At 44.1% G+C, this 18,650-nt stretch overlaps 1 protein-coding gene across 2 annotated transcripts in view; it reads left to right on the top strand.

Annotated features, from left to right (window-relative positions):
• SOCS6 (suppressor of cytokine signaling 6) overlaps positions 1-16,914 on the top strand; it is a 69,925-nt gene extending 53,011 nt beyond the window's left edge. For both annotated transcript variants that reach the window (XM_082259137.1, XM_082259136.1), the window contains exon 2: positions 14,856-16,914. In XM_082259137.1, coding sequence (XP_082115263.1) covers positions 14,979-16,583 — 1,605 coding nt within the window. In that variant the 5' untranslated portion in view covers positions 14,856-14,978 and the 3' untranslated portion in view covers positions 16,584-16,914. The remainder of the gene's footprint in view (positions 1-14,855) is intronic.
• Positions 16,915-18,650: the final 1,736 nt, after the last annotated feature.

Below are 18,650 nucleotides of genomic sequence, written 5' to 3'. Positions count from 1 at the left end.
AGCAGCATTGAGCTTGCTTGAAAGCCTTGTTTATATTTGATAGTTTTAGGCCCCTTTTCACACGGGGCGGACTGCAGCTGTGATCTGCTTACTCAGCAGGGGACCTCTCTGCTGATCCCCACTGAGCAGGGGGATGGCTGGTCCACGTCTGCTTAAGCCCACAGACCACTCTCCTCTATGGGAAGGTGGATGTAAACGGGCTGCCTGTCCATTTACACCCGACTGCCATCTGATTCGCTAGACAGAAGGGAAACTGATCCCCATGCATCTGTTTTTGGCAGATCGGATTGGATGTAGGCGGGTGTAAACTGACACCTGTCCATTTACACCCGCCGCTCCATAGAGCAGAATGGAGGATCAGATCGGGTCCACCTGAAAAACTAACAAGTGGACCCAATCAGAATGTCCGTGTGAAAGGGGCCTAAAAAACAAAATATCAAAGCAACAACAGGGTTGTATTGCTGGACACGTAAAGCTCAAGTGTCAAAATGATCAGTATACCCAGATATAGAGGTAGTAAGCAAATCCTGACTTTCTATACAAGTTTAAACTTGATTCGACACACGCTTAGTTAACTATCCCCTTTTTTTTTTTTTTTTTTTTTAGTCTCATTTGCCAACAGGGATGCTTGGTAGGGGTGGGAAGGAGTTTGCGTTCAGCTTGTAGATCTCATGCACTTGACCCTAAGGGAGCTGCACAAGACCATACTGAACCCAGGAGCCATAACTGCTGCTTATAGCCCCTCATCGGAAAAAAAAATCTAAGGATGCAAGTACATGCTGGTAATTGCCTCTGTGTGTGTGCACGCACACACACGCAATATTTGTGTGCGTCTTTATGCAATTACTGGCATACTGTTCAACCCCCTTACGGCCGAATGCTTGAGCCCTTATGCGATAAATCCACTGTAACTGTGTAGCAGCCTATTTATCTTCATCCTGTAAGTATTTAGATGTCATTTTTCATGGAGCACAACCTCAAATTTAAAAAAAAATAAATAAAAAGAAGCCATTTAAATTACCCAATTTTGGCATGTAATGCCAAAAGACACTATGTTTGATATGTGACATTGTACACATTTTAGCAATGCTTCCCTTATACAGCGATTTATGTTCATATTTTCTAAGGTAGAGGTGGACAAATAAAGGTGCCTAAAGGAATTAGTAGATGGCTGTGCATCAATGTGGCTGCTGGATGATTTTACAAGGACTTTGTGAGGCCTGCGGACATATAATTGTTTCCTTTTCTGACTGTAAACCTCTGTATCTGGCAGGCATACTCTAATGCCTGTAGACACTTTTTATCATTCTAGAGCCACAAAGTTTGTAGACTGCAGGAACTGTTTAGAAGCAGGTAAATATGCTCTTTTATTTACACTAAAGTTTATCAGCAGTAGCTACTGGATATCTATCTTCTGGGAATTTTCTTGAGCTTCGTAAAGCTCTTCCTTATGCAGTCAGTCTTATCAGTACTGTGAGTTCTGTTTTATAATATCAAATTCACACTGATGTTAACAATCAGACTATCTATACCACAGGTGTCAAACACAAGGCCAGCGGGCAAAATGTGGCCCCCCAGGCCATTTCATGTGGCCCTCTCACCTTTCCTTAAGCTGCAGCACCCCCCTGGTTTCTTCCCCCCCACCTTGTCTCAGTAGTCAGCAGCAGAGAGGACAGAACTCCTTTGCCAGATCCAGCGCTTCTCTGTGCAGCTGCAGAAAGGCTCACCTTTACCCACCCCCTCTTCTCAGCAGTCTGCATCAGAGAGGAGCACAGAACTCCTACAGATCCTGCATCTCTGTGCAGCCACAAACACCACCTTGTCTCTGCCTCCCCTGATCTCAGCATTCAGCTGACTCCAGTCCTCCTCCAGACCCTGTTCTTTCTTCTTCCCAGATCCACCTGCATCTTCTTACTGTCAGCAGCACAAGGTAAGGGGTGCATTGTGATGTATAGAAGGGTGGTCGACTCTTGACTTCCGATGGTGGGGGGGGCTCTTGACATCTCATGTAAGGGGGCGTGGGGTGCTCTGGACATTTAAACTTACAGATATAACTGGCCCTTTGAGGGCAATCTTAATGCTGATGTGGCCCGCGATGAAATTGAGTTTGACACCCTTGATCTATACCTACTGTATTCAGGAACCTAGCATTGACATTTAAACTTACCGTCTGCTTACATTTCTACACCTTGCTTTGCTTAGCAGCTGACCATAGTAGAGACTGGCAGTTGTGATGCAATTCTTATTCCGTTCTGTAAATCTCTGAAGGCATTACATTCATTTTCATTGCTTTCAGCCTGGGGCAGTTATGTTTTGGCACAGGGCTTTCCCTCTTTGAATATTGAAGACCTTTTAGCTTTGTTATATTTTCACTGCAAAACTGACTCTACAAGGCTATATTCAAACTTGTGCAGGTCCTTTGTTTGCACAGGCACAGCAGCCTATTCATTTGAAAGTACTGCTGTACCTGTGGGGAAAAAAGTCCCTGAGCCATTTTTCAAAGCTTTACTGCACTGAACTGCACACACTTTAAAGTGGTATTAAACCCAAATGTATTAGTGTATTGCAGCTTATCAATCATTCAATGTACTGGCTCCATTAAGTTTATTTTTTATTAACCTGGTGATCTGGCCAGTAACCCATTTCCTGTATTTGAAAGCCTCCATTGCCCATTTTGGATGAAGCAGTAACCTAGACACCCTTAGGCAGCAGCATTGTCAGTGTGGGGAGAGGGGAAGGGAGTGTTAGATGTACTAGCAAATTTAAATACACTAACAAATTAAAGCTGAACCCCAGCTAACACTTTTTAAGCAGTTACAGCAACAGTTTTTTTCTTTTGGGATAAAGGTTTTACATAAATAAAAGCTAATCATTGTAAGTACGGTAGTAAGTATCAGTTGTAAATGGTTTGGCTCAACCCTCGAACTGCTTCATTAGCAGGACAGCTTGTTCTGTAAAAAAAAAAAAAAAAAAATAGGACTAACTAGCTAAATCACCAGGTTAAAATTAAAGAAAGAAAGCCTTTAAAAGAATGAATTCATCTAATAACTGGTAAGCTGCAAGAAAATAAATGTTTGTTTGCTTATACCGCTTAAAAACCTGAAATTCCTTGTTTAACTCTTATTTTATATGTATTGGTAGTGGAAATGTTTCATTATATTGGGAGTGCCTCGTGCCTTGCAATGCTGGCATTCACATTTTACGGAGTGGAGCTACGGGCACCAAAACAAAAAAAAAAAGTTTTTTCTCTTTTCGTTCATTGACGGACACAGCTCCTGATTCTCCTTAACCATTGGGTCATACTGCCCCCTACAGGAGTAGGACACTAAGCAAGAAATAGCTTAACTACGCCTATAGGCAGTCCTAGGGGGTATACACCCACTCTCAGCTATAGGCACTAGGGATAGACCGATATTTTGGTCACTAAGTATCGGTATGGGCCGATATTTTGTACATTTTCAAGTTTTGAAAAATAGACAATTTTTGACACCAATCTAGTACTGATCATGTTAATGTTTGTTAACTTTTTTAACATTAAAGGCTCATTCTTCACACCTTACCTGCATGAAAACTGATAGGAAAACCGCACAGCTTTCACTTGCAGGTACATCAGTTTCACAATGTGAATGAATGAATGAGTCCTAGAAGAGTAGACAACTGTGAAAAATAAAGTGCTGGGAAAATAACTAAAGGCTTCCCAAAACAAAATTTACATAAACTGCTGCAGTAGTGCACTCACTGTCTGCAATTAAATCTAGTAGCTGCAGTGGACTGGACACTAGTACTACTCACTTTCAATACTCCCAGTTAAGTAGAACAATATTATAGTGCAGAAAGCATAACATTTCAGCATATTCACCAGTTAAACGGCTTCTGTTTTTTTCATATATTGCTGTCACTTTACTAAAAACATGCTCAATTGGTACCGAGGAAGGGGGAGCAGAAAGTTATCTTCTAGTATGAGAAGTAGGTATCTTCTAGCATGAGAAGTCTTTTTGTAGCGTGTCTCCATTTTCTTTCCACCACTGAAGAGGATCACCACTTCTTCTTTCAATTACTTGTTCCTTCAGATAGAGATGAATTTCATCATCCAGGGTCATTATTGCAGATTCAGAAGAATCCTCTGCATGACGCCCCAATAAAACACTGAACATGGCATCTATTCGACCACAATGAAGTTTCTCTTCTGTCTGTTGGCTGTCTTTTTGGACATTTTTTCCCTTTTTGCTGCATCCTCCTCCTCCATTAGAAACCGGTTATTCCTGACTTGTCTTTTCGGCAGGAACCTCCTGTTGAATATCTTCTGCCAGCCATTGTTTTGCCTTGGCCAATACGTCATCAGAAGAGAAAGCATGATTCTTGTATCGTGGATCCAAAAGACATGCAAGCACAACACTTTTATTCGCTTCATGATTCTCAAAATGTTTGTTGAGGCTGTCCCTCATGGCCTGCCTACATATTTTAGTGCCACGTGTGTTGGGTCCTTCATTCTCTTGAAGAAGCAACTTCAGCACTCACACATGTGATGACAGATGACACAGATGAGTCGTAATGACTCGCCTCTAGTGTCCCTTCCTCTATGGGGAGGAGGGTCTCAATGACATTGGCTACAATGTCCCACAAATCAGCAGTAGGACAAGAAAATCCTCTATATTCACCGTAATAGATGGTAAGCGCTCGTTTCTGCTCCAGCATTCTTTGCAGCATGTGAAATGTTGAGTTCCATTGTGTTGGAACAGCGTTAATCAAGTTGTTTTTTAGGTAGGCCAAGGTTTTCCTGAACGCACCTCAGTCGCTGCTTGGCAAGGATTGAATGGTGGAAATGGCCTGCGCACATCTTCTGCATGCCAATTATATCAAGCAAAGCTCTCTAGTTTGACAGACCATCATTTACCACAAGCATCACTTGGTCTTTGGTGATTCTCCAGTCTTCAAGCATGCCTAGAAACCTTTCTCTAATGTGCTCCCCAGTCTGGGATCCTTGCATCACTTTTGTATTCAACACCAAGTGCCTTGTCCATCCGCTGTCGATGAAGTGGCATGTAAGACTCATTAGTGGTTCTGTTTCTCCTGACCAGCAGTCAGTCGTGAATGAGAGTGAGTTGCCAGCATTCTCTGGTTTCAGCAAAGCCTTTACTTTCTCAACGACCTTTTGGTGAATGTTTCCTAGCATTTCTGTTCGATAATACTTGTCACTCTTCAGTGTGTACCTTGGCTCAAGTATGGACGTCAACCGCTTAAATCCTGAGTCAGACACCATTGTAAATGGCTGGTTATCAGTGACCATCATCTCTGTGATTACTCTGTCCAGCAGTTGGGATCTTCCATCTGAATTTAGCCACCCGTGTTTTTTTTTTTTTTTTTTCTGAAACATATCTGTCATAGTTGCCTGGAATACTGGTATTTTTAACTTTGTGATTCATTGTGTTTGTTTTTTTTTTTTTTTTTTCTGTGCTGCATGATATATTTTAACATGATAAACTCTTAGATGGGCCCAAAGATTTGACGTATTTTTGGTTTTTGCAATTGCTGATCCCATGCTTACATTATTTGTGTACATGTTACACACTGCTGCTTTTCCTGGAGATAGAGACGAGAAATAGTCCCAGATCACACTTTTACTTTTTCTATCTGCATCCATCTCCATTGAAATTAGAAAGACACCACAAAAATGTAATATAGGGTTAAAAAAAACTGTCTGGCTGGCACCTTGTGGGGTGTTGAGTAGTGGGTGGCATGCTGGCACCCTGTGGTGGGTGGTTGGCTGGTGCAGGGCCTGTGGGTGTGGGTGGCTGGCTGGCAGCGGGCTGCTGTGGATGAGTGACTGTATGGCTGTGTTACACTCCCGACGGTTAGGCCCAGTGCACGGAGGCGCATGGCGCAATATACGCAGTGACGTCACGACATCGGCAAGTTTCGGGGGCCGATACCAATATATATTGGGGGAAAAGTGAATATCGGCCCTCCGATAATCTGCTTTGCAGATAATTGGTTGATTCCCTAATAGGCACTCAGTTTTCTTTTTCTGCCTAGTCAGGAGTAGGGACCTAGTTCCTTGCTGGGATGTCTGGTCCTCACAATCAAGTGCCGGACTGTGCGACGAACTGAATAATATAGATCCTTGGGGTTCCCCCAGTCCAGCCAGTAAGCGCGTGCAGACCGCAGCTCCGCGCTAGGTTGGCTGCGACATAGCCCCACTGGACAGGGGGCTGGCCTGCTAGTTAAACGTCTCAGGAGGACGCATATAAACTGGCTTCGGCCTGAGCTGCAGTGTTTCCTTTTGACCGACAGAACCCACATTACAAAGGAGCAGTGTCCTGTCCGGCGAGGTGCCCACCCTGTTCCTGGTGTGGTAAGTAGCTGCCCCCCCCCCACCCATGGAGGGTTTTGGGGTGGACCTGGACCCCCTCCCTGTTATGGTCGGACCCCCCTGGTTTACCTCCATTTCCCCCATCCCCTCTAAAATTTTGGTCACTGTGGGTGAGGGGGCGAGGTGATGAGCTGGCTTTGTCACATGCTCTTCAGGGGGGCTGGTTTGAGTTGCTGCTGACCGTATTTCCTGGTGCACAATGGGGGGGGGGGGGTTAAGCAGGGTTCCCTGCCATCCTGGGGGTTAGTGATTAGGGCAGGAATGTCCTCTGGGCTCCCTACGGCGATTGTTGGGGAAGCGGATGATTTTACCATCTGTGGGTACGCGCCTCATGTGGCCGGATCTGCCTAAAAAATTTAGGCTGCGGCGCTTTGTTGCCTACTCGTCAGAAGCTTTGTGAGGCAGCCCCTGTGAGGATGGTTGAAGCCGCCGCCTTCTCCACTGCCCTGGGTGGTCGGCTCTGCTGGGCCCCATGGCTGGGCTCCCTCAAAAATGTAGTCTGTGGCCTACTAGGCCATGCAGCTGAGTTGGGTACTGCAGTTGTAGTGCGTGTAGCTGAAGCCCCCACTCTTCCTTTTTGGCATCTGCCAGGCTGAGGTTCCGTGCAATTGCAGCTGGGCCCCAACAACAATTTAGGGCCCCCACGGCTTACGGCCTGCTTGGCCATATGATCAGCTTAGCACCTCCCTCGGACCAGGTGGCGCTGTGGGGGTGCTTCATTTTTAATGAGTCTTGCTGCCATTGTGTGGGGCACATGCTTGGCTTTAGCAAGGGTACCCTGCCTGCGTGTCTGCGGCACGGCGAGTGGTCCCCTTTTTAAGGGGGCTTTGTACTAATATGTCCCCTATGGAGGACGACGTCCTTGTTTTTTTGCAGGGTCCAATAGGTGGTCCATTTGTGGACCCTTGGTCGGCGTCCCCTTTTGCGGGATCACAGTTGGCGGCCTTCCCTGATTGTTATATTTTATGGGTCTGTATATAGCGACACTACTGGGTGTGCGTCCAAGCACACAGAGTGCTCAGATATTAAGGATGATTTCTCTGCTGCTCTAGCCGCGCTTAAATAGGCCCTGGTGGATGCATTGTTTGTGTTGGTGTGAAACTTTTAAAAAAAATGGAGGTTGCGGCTGATGCCGCGTTGGAGGCACCGGTTCCTTTTGGCATCCCCTGGCCCTGCAAAGCGGCGAGGATGTTCCTCTTTCTGCTTACCTTGACAACATTTTCACATTTTCACAAAACAGTGGGGTTGTTCAAAACGCAGTGGTTGCTAGGCGTTTTTTTACGTGTGTTATCCTTATGAGATTTACTGCGTAAAAGGTGGACAGTCCCACCTGTAGTGGACTCGCCTATTTCCAGGTCAAATTGAGTTACCTTTATCCCTAGGGAGGAGACTCCCACCTTTTACAGATCCAGCTAATAAGAGGGCAGATGCTCTAGCCCGCCATATATGCATTGGGGCTGGTTCGGCAATTAAGCCAGTAATTACTATTGCCCTGGTCTCACGAACATAGCCGAGTGGCCTAGGCTTCTACGCCGGGACCGGGAGGGAGAATAGCTTCTCACTGTCTTTGCAGAGCTGATGGACCGGTTTGACCAGGGGCTACAGTTTGTCTGTTTTTGCTTCTTTGGATGCGGCTCCTTTTTTGGTTTGTATCAGGAGTGGTCCTTCGGGGTATTGTCTGGTTGAAATGCTGGTCTGCGGACTAGACTTCTAAGAAGGCCTTATCTGACCTCCTTGTAAGGAGATCGCCTCTTTGGATGACATTGAATCTCACATGGAAAAGAGTACTCTTCTTCCACAGGATACAAAGTGCAAGTAGTCCCGTCGTAGACTTGAGCCATTCTCCTCGGCTCCTAAGCGGCCTCTTTGTCTCTCAGGATCTCAAGACAAGGGATCCAAAGTCGGGGCCGCCTACAGAGTTTCCAAAAGGACCTGGTCTGGCAAGCCACAAGCAGGCTCTTCCAGACCTGCGGACAAGGCTGCCTCTGCATGAAGGGGTGCCCTCACCCGTATCTAGGGTGGGGGGGACGTTGTTCTGGATCCATGGACCTCCCTGGTATAGGACAAGTGGGTCCACAAATTTTATTCTGTCTGGCTACAAGATCGAGTTAAGTCTTGTCTTCCTGGAAAGGTTTTTTTTCCTTCCAACCTGAACTTGTCCCCAGATCACTTACGGGGTCTCTTTGGGGCAGTTTTTACTCCAACTTCTTTACAGTCCCCAGAAAGGAAAGCAAGGTACTTCCAATTCTGGACCTCAAGGCGCTAAGCTGCTTTGTGTGAGTACAGAAGTTCCGTATTGGAGTCCGTTCACATGGTAGTGGCATCCCTACATCTGGGGCGTTTCTTCTCGCTTCTTTCGGCTTGAATGTGCAGGTAAGCATCCTTATATTATGTGTTGGTCGCCAGTGCTTCCTCCATTTTGCCGTGGACGGGTATCTGGACGATCTTTTTCTGTGAGCGGAGTCTCGGACTGCTCTGATGGGCTACTGGAGATTGCTCTGCAAACTCTGAGAGAGTTTGGTGGGATCCTGAACATTCAGAAGTCTGCTTTTGGTTCTGTCCACAAAAAAAGGGCCTATCTGGGTCTGACTCTGGACTCCATGGCTACAGTGTTTCTTCCTCGAACTCCAGACATTGCAGGAGGCAATTCAGCTTCTCTTTTTCAGCAGACAGACTTCCCGCCGGGCTTGCATGTTCCACCCTCGAGGCTGTCTGTTTGCACAGTTCCACACAAGATCTCTGCTAAAGAGATTCTGGTGAAATGGGTCAAGGATCCGCGGCCTCTAGAAGTGGCTTCACTCTGTCACTTCGACAGGGAAAATCCTCCTCATGTACTGGACGGTTGTCTCCATGGATACTAGCCTATCCGGGTGGGGAGACGTCCTCAGCACAGATGTGTTCAGGTCGTCTGGACTGTGGCAGAGCCCAGACTGCAGATTTGGTGTACTGGAACTACAAGCAATCAGAATTTGTATGGCTCATTTTGGACAATTGTCTTCAGGGGTGTTCGGTCACCATGGGGGCACAAGAAGTGTTCTGGCGGCTCGGTAAGCAGCCCGCATTCTAAAGTGGGCTGACTGATTACTTCCTGCCCTCTCTAACTTCTGCCACGACTCCTGTGCAGGATTAAGGCAGAGGGGATTCCGGTTCTAGTGGCTCCAGACTGGCCTTGCCAGTCTTGGTATGCTGATCTAGTACGGCTGGTCACGGATTCTCCTTGGACTTCCTCGCAGGGAGGATCTACTGTCCCACGGACCAATCTTCCATCGTGCTTTACAGTTGCTAGCTTTAACGGCTTGGCTGTTGAACGCCAGGTGCTGAAGGGTAGAGGTTTGTTTGAATCAGTGATTCCTACACTGTTAAAAGCTAGCAAATCTGCCTCTAGGAATATCTACCATCATACAAGGAAGATGTACATTGTGTGGTGCGAGTCTTTTGGGGTTTGTCCTTGCTGTGGATCGGATCTTCAAGACCACAACATAAAGGGGTATACAATGTACGGTTAGCAGCACACACACTTAATGGGTTGAACTGGATGGACTGATGTGTTTTTTTTTTTTTTTTTTTCAACCTCACTAACTATGTAACCTTTCTTTAATGGGGGGTTGAGCAAAAATTGGCCTTTAGTACCATCAAGGGCCTGGTATCGGGTTTTGGCTGTCTTTTTCCAACAACCTTTGGCCTCACACTTCCCTTGGTGCGTACCTTTCCTTCAAGGTGTCCAGCATTTGGTTCCTTCAATGCGGGCTCCATTACCGCCCTGGAATCTTAATGTGGTGCTTTCAGCTCTACTGAAGCTTCTCTTTGAAAATATTTGGGAGGTTGCCCTGCTTATGGTGCCCCAGAGGGTGGCCTCCTTTTGGTGGCTATCACCTCTGCATGCAGGGTGTCGAAACTAACAACGTTATCCTGTCCACTTTATGGTGATTCATCTGTCAGGCTTTCCTTCCTAAGGTGGTCTCCTGTCATTTGATTGAAGACATTGTGTTGCCTTCCCTGTGTCCTAGGCTTAAACATTTGAAGGAAATTGCCTTGGAGGTCTTGGATGTGGTCCGGGCAATTAGGATGTACCTGGCAAGGAGTATTTTAGGAAATCGGACTCTCTATTTGCGCTCGCGAACAGACCTCTACTAGGGTGCCTAGTGTCTCCTGGTCTTCCCGTCTTCAAGCGTCAGTTAAGCAGGTTTGCAAGGCGGCCACCTGGTCGTCAGTACACTTTTACAACGTTTTTTGTAAAGTGGTTCTTTTGGCCGCAAGGTTTTGTTGGCTGCTGTTTAGAGGACCTGGTCCTCTTTGAGGGTGTATTGTTTTTTAGGTGTGCTCCAGTTTATGGTAGAGCTCTATATTACCTGCTTGGCTATGGTTAGCCTTGGGGAATTTTTTTCTGATGTTTTTCCCACCCCTCATGTTTGACACTGCTTTTGGGACATCCCAATGGTCAAGCAGATAAGGAGCTGTGTTCGTCAATGAACGAAAGAGAAAATTGGATATTTGACTTACCGTAAAATCGATTTAATCTGATGTTCATTGACGGACACCGCACCCACCCCTCTGTGGAGTTGGCTTTCTTCTGACACTGCTTGTAACAAAACTGAGTGCCTATAGCTGAGAGTGGGTGTATATCCCCTGGGACTGCCCATAGGTGTAGTCAAGATTTTTTCCTGCCCACTGTCCTACTCCTGTAAGGGGGTGGTATAACCCAATGGTTAAGAATCAGTCAGTAGCTGTGTCCGTTAATGAACATTAGAGAAATGGATTTTACAGTAATTCAAAAATCCCATTATTTCAGAGGATCATGGCACCTTAAACTTGTAGAGGTAATTTTAAAATTTCCCCAGTAAAATTCACTAACCTCTACAGAAAGTGAAAAGCCATTTGACAAAAAAAAACAAAAAAGGAGAAATAATGATTTTTGCCTTTCTCAGACTTCCTACAATAAATCACATCCAGCTGTTGTGTAAATAGGTTAGAGCATTTTTTTTTTCCCCATCAACCCCATTCAGTCTGTGGGTAGTTTTAGCACAATGTATTCAAATTAAAGGTTTCCTTTTTTATTTTTTAATGTTTGTTTATCTGTACTTTTTTTTTTTTTATTTTTTTTTATACGCATGTCTGAGAAAGGGAACCTGCTTGGCTGTGATGTGATCTTTTTGAATCAAAGCTTTTGCCAGCAAGCACACCATGGATCTTCAATTCATGTCCAAATATGTATGTTGATCTGTTGTGCTAACAGTTTTCAGCTGCACCCGTTTTTAGTCTTCACCTTATTCTGGAAACGTGCAGAATATCGATAGTCACTTGTGACCAAATAGTGGTTTCTCCGCTGATGAAAAATTGCCTTGGAAGGGCAGACAGTATTTTTTGTAGTTGGTGCCTAACCACTTCAATACTGGGCGTGTTTTACCCCCTTCCTGCCCAAGACAATTTTCAGCTTTTAGCACTGTCACACTTTTGAATGACAATTGCGCGGTCATGTAGCACACAAATAGAGCTTTCTTTTGGTGATATGTAATCACCACTGGATTATTTTTGTTTGCTGAATAAACAAATAATTACTGAAAGCTTTGCAGAAAAAAAACAATTTTTTCTTTGTATCCATTATACAATTTTGCAAATAAATCTTTTTTTGGGTATCGGGAGTACTTTTACGCGTACTCTTGAAGATACTCTGTATCGGCACGAATAACCGGTATCCGTGTATCCCTAAAAAAATGCACTGGATTGTAATAAATCTGGACTGTGTTTTTTGTGGTGTGAACCGGCCATTAGTTAAACCAGTTGGAGTATTATCCGTGGGAAAGGTTTTGATTAAAAATTCTGTTTTGTAATGTAAATTTTCTTGGTAAGAGAAAGAATTCTCTGAGGATCAGAAAAAAAAAAAAAAAATGTTGCTTTACATAAAGATGGCCTAGGCTGTAAATTGCCAGGACCCTGAAACTGAGCTGCAACACGGTGGCCGAGACCATACAATGGTTTAACAGGACCGGTTCCACTCGCAACAGGCTTCGCCATGGTCGATCAAAGATTACATAGTTACATAGTAGGTAAGGTTGAATAAAGACAATAGTCCATCCAGTTCAACCTGTGTAGGTGTGTGTGACTGTAATCATCTAACATAGCCCTCAATCTCCTGATCCTTGAGATGTAAGTCTAAGAGTCTTTTGAAAGTCACCATACTACCCGCAGAAACCACCTCTTGTGGTAGACAATTCCACAATCTTGTAGCCCTAACAGTAAAGAACCCCCCACGTTGCCTGAGGTTAAAACGCTTCTCCTCTAATCGCATTGTATGTCCTCGAGTCCTCATGCAATTCCTTCGAATGAACAGCTTTTCTTCTAAGCTGAGATCCCCATTAAGATATTTATAAATTGCTATCATGTCCCCTCTCAGACGTCTTTTCTCCAGGGAAAATAAATCGAGCGATTGCAGCCGCTCTTCATAGGTAAGGTCCTCCAACCCCCTAATCAGTTTAGTTGCCCTTCTCTGGACTTTCTCCAGCTCCAACACATCCCTCCTGAGGACTGGCGACCAGAACTGGACAGAATACTCCAGATGCGGTCGGACCAGAGTTTTATTAAGTGGAAGGATTATAGTCTTATCTCTGGAATACATCCCTTTCTTTATGCATGCTAATATTCTGTTGGCTTTGGAAGCTGCCGCTTGGCATTGCATGCTGTTGCCTAATCTATCATCAACTAAGACTCCCAGATCCTTCTCCATTTTTGATTCCCCCAAGGGTTCCCCTCCTAACGTGTATTGTGTTTTTATGTTTTTGGTCCCCAAGTGCAAAACCTTACACTTCTCCACATTAAACCTCATTTGCCATGTCGTTGCCCACTCCGTAATTTTGTCCAGGTCATTCTGTAGGATATCTGCTTCATGCTGTGCAGTTATTGCCCTGGCCAATTTTGTGTCATCTGCAAAAACTGATAACGAACTACTGATCCCGTCCTCAATGCTGTTTATGAATAAATTGAACAAGGTTGGTCCCAGGACTGAGCCCTGGGGCACCCCGCTTACTACCTCAGACCAGTCTGAGTATGCACTGTTTATTACTACCCTTTGGACACGGCCTTTTAGCCAATTCCGTATCCAAGAGCAAACCCTGCTGTCGATACCTGCAGACCTTATTTCATAAATTAAGCGCTTGTGGGGAACTGTATCAAACGCCTTAGCGAAGTCCAAGTACACCACATCCACTGGTCTCCCCCTATCTAGCTCACAGCTCACTTCCTCGTAGAATGCTAAGAGATTGGTTTGACAAGATCGCCCATTTGTAAACCCGTGCTGTGCTCAGCGTCATATCCTGAGGTTGTCTTTTGGAAATAGACGTATGAGTGCTGTCAGCATTGCTGAAGAGTTTGAAGGGGTGGGTGGTCTGTCTGTCAATGCTCAGACCATACGCCGCACACTGCATCAAATTGGTCTGCATGGCTGTCATCCCAGAAGGAAGCCTCTTCTAAAGATGCACAAGAAAGCCTGCAAACATTTTTCTGAAGACAAGCAGACTAAGGGCATGGATTACTGGAACCATGTCCTGTGGTCTGATTTGGTTCTAAAAGTGTCAAGTGTCAAGTGTGTGTGGCGGCAACCAGGTGAAGAGTACAAAGACAAGCGTGTCTTGCCTATGGTCAGGCATGGTGGTGGGAGTGTCTTGGTTTGGGGCTGCATGAGTGCTGCCGGCACTGGGGAGCTACAGTTCATTAAGGGAACCATGAATGCCAACATGTACTGTGACATACTGAAGCAAAGCATGATCCTCTCTCTTCGAAGACTGGGCCGCAGGGCAGTATTCCAACATAACTATCCCTAACATGCCTCCAAGAGACCACTGCCTTGCTAAAGAAGCTGAGGGTAAAGATGGACTGGCCAAGCATGTTTCCAGACCTAAACCCTGTTGAGCATCTGTTGGGCATCCTCAAGCGGAATGTGGAGGAGCGCAAAGTCTCTAACATCCACTAGCTCCATGATGTCATTATGGAGGCATGGAAGAGGGCTCTAGTGGCTACCTGTGAAGCTCCCCTGAACTCTATGCCCAAGAGGGTTAAGGCAGTGCTGGAAAATGGTAGCCACACAAAATATTGACCCTGAATATTGACACTTGAATATTGTCATTTCTTCAGTGTTGGGGGGGGGGGGGGGGGGGGTTGGCTGTACAGTGAGAGATGTATTGTAAAGTTTTGGCATAAGAGCACTACATTGTGGTAGAAATGAAGGGTCGATTTAAAATGTTACAGGTGACTTATCAAAGCAAGATATGATTTTGGATTGTGGACAATACAGGTAGAATACATATACAAGCATGAACTATGTGGTGTTTCTTGCCTTTTGACTTCTACCTTTTTTTTTTTTTTTTTTTTTTTTTGAGCTTTCTCTAGACCTGTTTTTTAGTGTTGTTAAAACTTGGTATGTTGACATGAAAAGCAGTGCCATGTTTTGAGCCATTCCAATCTGACTCTTGCATATCCTTTTTGTGTTTTACAGGTGATGCTTACAGAAGCTAAATGACGCCATTTACACAAAGAGGAGAAGCAGTGATTAATGGCAGTGTGCTAGGGCGAATCCATTGGAAGAGTCCAAAAGCAACAGACTTGATCACTTGCCATAATGAAGAAAATCAGTCTGAAAACATTTCGCAAATCTTTTAACTTGAATAAAAGCAAAGAGGATAGTGATTTTGTAATGGTACAGCAGCCTTCATTGACCAATAACTTTGTGAAAGATGACTCTCTGTTTGGCGGTTGTTATGGCAAAGACTTGCCTGGATGTGAAATGAACAACGAGGAAGACAAAGGTGGCAAAAATAGGCCAAAAAGTGAGAGCTTGATGGGAACACTAAAAAGACGTCTTTCAGCAAAGCAGAAACAAAAAGGAAAGGGAAGCACATCTGTGAACTCAGCAGAAGACGACACATTTTCTTCTTCATCTGCACCTATAACTTTCAAAGATGTAAGATCTCAGAGATCATTAAGATCAACTTCACTTAGAACCCACCATTATAGTCCAACACCATGGCCTTTGCGACCAACAAATTCTGAAGAGACCTGCATAAAAATGGAAGTCAAGGTGAAGGCATTGGTCCACTCCACAACTCCAAGCCCTGCACTTAATGGTGTTCGAAAAGACTTTCATGAGTTGCAAGCAGATAATGTCTTTCAGGAACAAAGCAATGTGTTGAAAAATACAGAATCTCATAACGGAGATCTCCATCTACATATTAATGAACATGTGCCTGTAGTTATAGGACTTATGCCTCAGGACTATATTCAGTATACTGTGCCTTTAGATGAGGGAATGTATCCTTTGGAAGGGTCACGCACTTTCTGTTTGGACAGTTCATCCCCGATGGAAGTTTCTGCAGTACCTTCCCATATTGGAAGTAATAGTTTTCACGAAGAGGAAAGTCAGGTGGCCCCGGATGTAGTGGTGGCTCCGGACATCTTTGTTGACCAGTCTATTAATGGTCTGTTGCATAGTACTAATGGAGTACTGTTTCAGAACTCCAGGGGAAGTCACAACGATGTCCCTCCACTTTCACCATTACTACCTCCAGTACAAAATAGTCAAGTCCAAAGGAACTTTGCAGGACTTAATAGCACAGATGCACACATGGCTGAAAACATGAGGTGCCATTTGAATTTTGATCCTAGTACTGCTCCTGGTGTGGGTCGCGTTTATGACTCTGTACAAAATAGTGGTCCTATGGTAGTCACTAGTCTTACTGAGGAGCTTAAAAAACTTGCCAAACAAGGTTGGTACTGGGGGCCTATAACACGTTGGGAGGCAGAGGAGAAACTGGCCAATGTTCAAGATGGCTCTTTTTTGGTTCGAGACAGTTCTGATGATCGTTACCTTTTAAGCCTAAGTTTTCGTTCTCATAGCAAAACACTTCACACTAGAATTGAACATTCGAATGGTAGATTTAGCTTTTACGAACAACCAGATGTGGAAGGACATACCTCTATAGTGGATCTAATAGAACATTCCATCAGAGACTCTGAAAATGGAGCATTTTGCTACTCCAGATCCCGAGTACCGGGATCGGCCACTTATCCCGTTAGATTGACAAATCCAGTATCACGGTTTATGCAGGTGCGGTCGTTGCAGTACCTGTGCCGATTCGTCATACGTCAGTACACGCGAATAGACCTGATTCAGAAACTCCCTTTGCCAAACAAAATGAAGGATTATTTACAGGAAAAGCACTACTGAACTTGTGGGAATCTTGCAATTTTGCACTTTGGGAACAAAAAAAAAAAGATTTAAATACAGTTTACAAACTTTCATTGCTACCCGAATATTTTGCTGCCACACAAATATAGTTTGGAAAATTAGTGTAATGCATTATTCTTTTCTTTTTTAATTAGTAAAAGTTTTAAAACATCTGATGTCTGAAATCACCATCTTTTATCAACATTCAAAATCACAATGTGAAATACTAGATTCTTCTATTTTTTCATGTTCTTAGCTGCTATCTACTGTGATTATTATGCATTAAAAGCACACATTCCATGTGTTATTTACTACCACTGACATTAAATTAAAACTGTAGATTTCAGCTTTTGTTAACTTTGTGTTGAAAGTACATTTTTTTTTTTTTTTTTTTTTTTACTTTTAATCCTTGACCATAAGTTTTAAAAAAGCAATTGCATGGGTGATTAGGCCCCATAGCAGATTCCAGTAGCTGTAATCGTATGTATAAGTGAACCGCTGTGGCTTGGAAGCCTGTACAAATGAATTACAGGCTGGCAATGGATTTCTGCATGTAATCGCGCAAAGAGCAATTACCTGAAGTAACAGACAGGTGTTCAGTCCTGGACGTAAACTGTCTGCATCCAGTGGCAATCATCTGTCCTTAACTGCAGTTAATTGCTCCATGTGCAATTTTTACATTTGAAAAGCTGATTCTTACTGCAAGAACCCTCTGCTCATGTGAATGCACCCTTATAGTCAGCAAGAGGCCAACTTGGCTGTAAAGTTATTGATTGGTTACTCGCACCGCATTCTTGTTCAAATCATGTGATTCTTTACAGTGCATTTTGAGGTAATTCAAATCTCAACGCACCCACAAGAAAAAGGTGCCTGCGTCCTTTTTTTTTTTTTTTTTTTTTCTTTTGTGGGTGCAACCTGATTCAGCTAATCGCACTGCGGTTTGAACATCTGGTTTTGGGGTGTTCTTAGATTAACATTGATGCCAACAGTGGTTTGCATAAGTGGAGTGCGATTGTAATGCAGTGCAGAAAAATTCACAGGAATCCCAAACCTTATCAGTGTGAACCAAGCCTTGGTAAACCCATCTCTCTCTGCATTCTGACCTGGTAAAATGTCTTTCTCCCTGCTCCTGTGAATTTTACTGTGCGGTCCTACCCACCACTGCACCGGTTTCGAACTCTTCCGAGTGCGCTATGGCCATATTTCTTCCTATGAATGGGCACTACTCATGGCGGCCTTCAGCTGTCTAGCAGAGTACGGTTTATCAATAGGAATGTGGTGCACTGGGAAGGGGATCCAGCATAGATTTTTTTCTTTGCATAGGCTGTGTGGAAAGGACTGCAAGTAAACATTATAGGGACAGGGAGAAAGGTGCTTCCCAGGCAGGCTGCACTTGGAGGTTTGGGGTTTACTCAAAGGTCATCTTTACCTAGAGTACTACTGATGTCCATAAATCAATCTAGTGCGGTGTCTCCTATCTTCAGTTCTGCATACCCCTTACCATGAGTTCCTCAATCCCATCTAGGAACCTCCGTATCCCTGTTATTTTGGGTTTTTCTAAAAGAGGTGTTAGTGAGATTCTGTAAATCTTACCCCCCCCCCCATTCACAACAGTACACTGTTTTGTTTTTTTTTTTAAAACCAATTACAAAGTTAAATACTTCTTATTGCACATAGTCCTGTCATCGTGTAAGTGCATTTATGTGTTGCATTAGTTAAATGGTGATTGCTGCAATTTGACAACTGTGAAAAATTTTGGTTTTGATATTTTTACCTTCAAAGTGTGTTGGCCAAAATAGATTTATATTAGTTTTAGATACTACACTGGGAGGTGTTCTATCCATTTCCTATCCTGTTGGGCCTATTTACTTCCTGACTGTAAAAACAAGATGTCATGGGAAATGCTTTAAAGTCAGTGGAAATTATTGATTGTCCCCATTTTCCCCTCATTATCTGATCAAGTCACAACCATATAATTCTGTTTTTGTCATAATGAAAGTGGTTACCATGTTAAATAGTGTGAATCTCCACAGTCCCACTCGATTCTCCTCCGTCTCACCATGTCCT

The sequence above is a fragment of the Pelophylax lessonae genome (assembly GCF_965119305.1).
Source record: "Pelophylax lessonae genome assembly, chromosome: 5".
In the NCBI taxonomy this organism is placed as follows: domain Eukaryota; kingdom Metazoa; phylum Chordata; class Amphibia; order Anura; family Ranidae; genus Pelophylax; species Pelophylax lessonae.
Note: the sequence above shows the minus strand (reverse complement) of the source record. Positions and strands in the feature narration are given on the sequence as shown.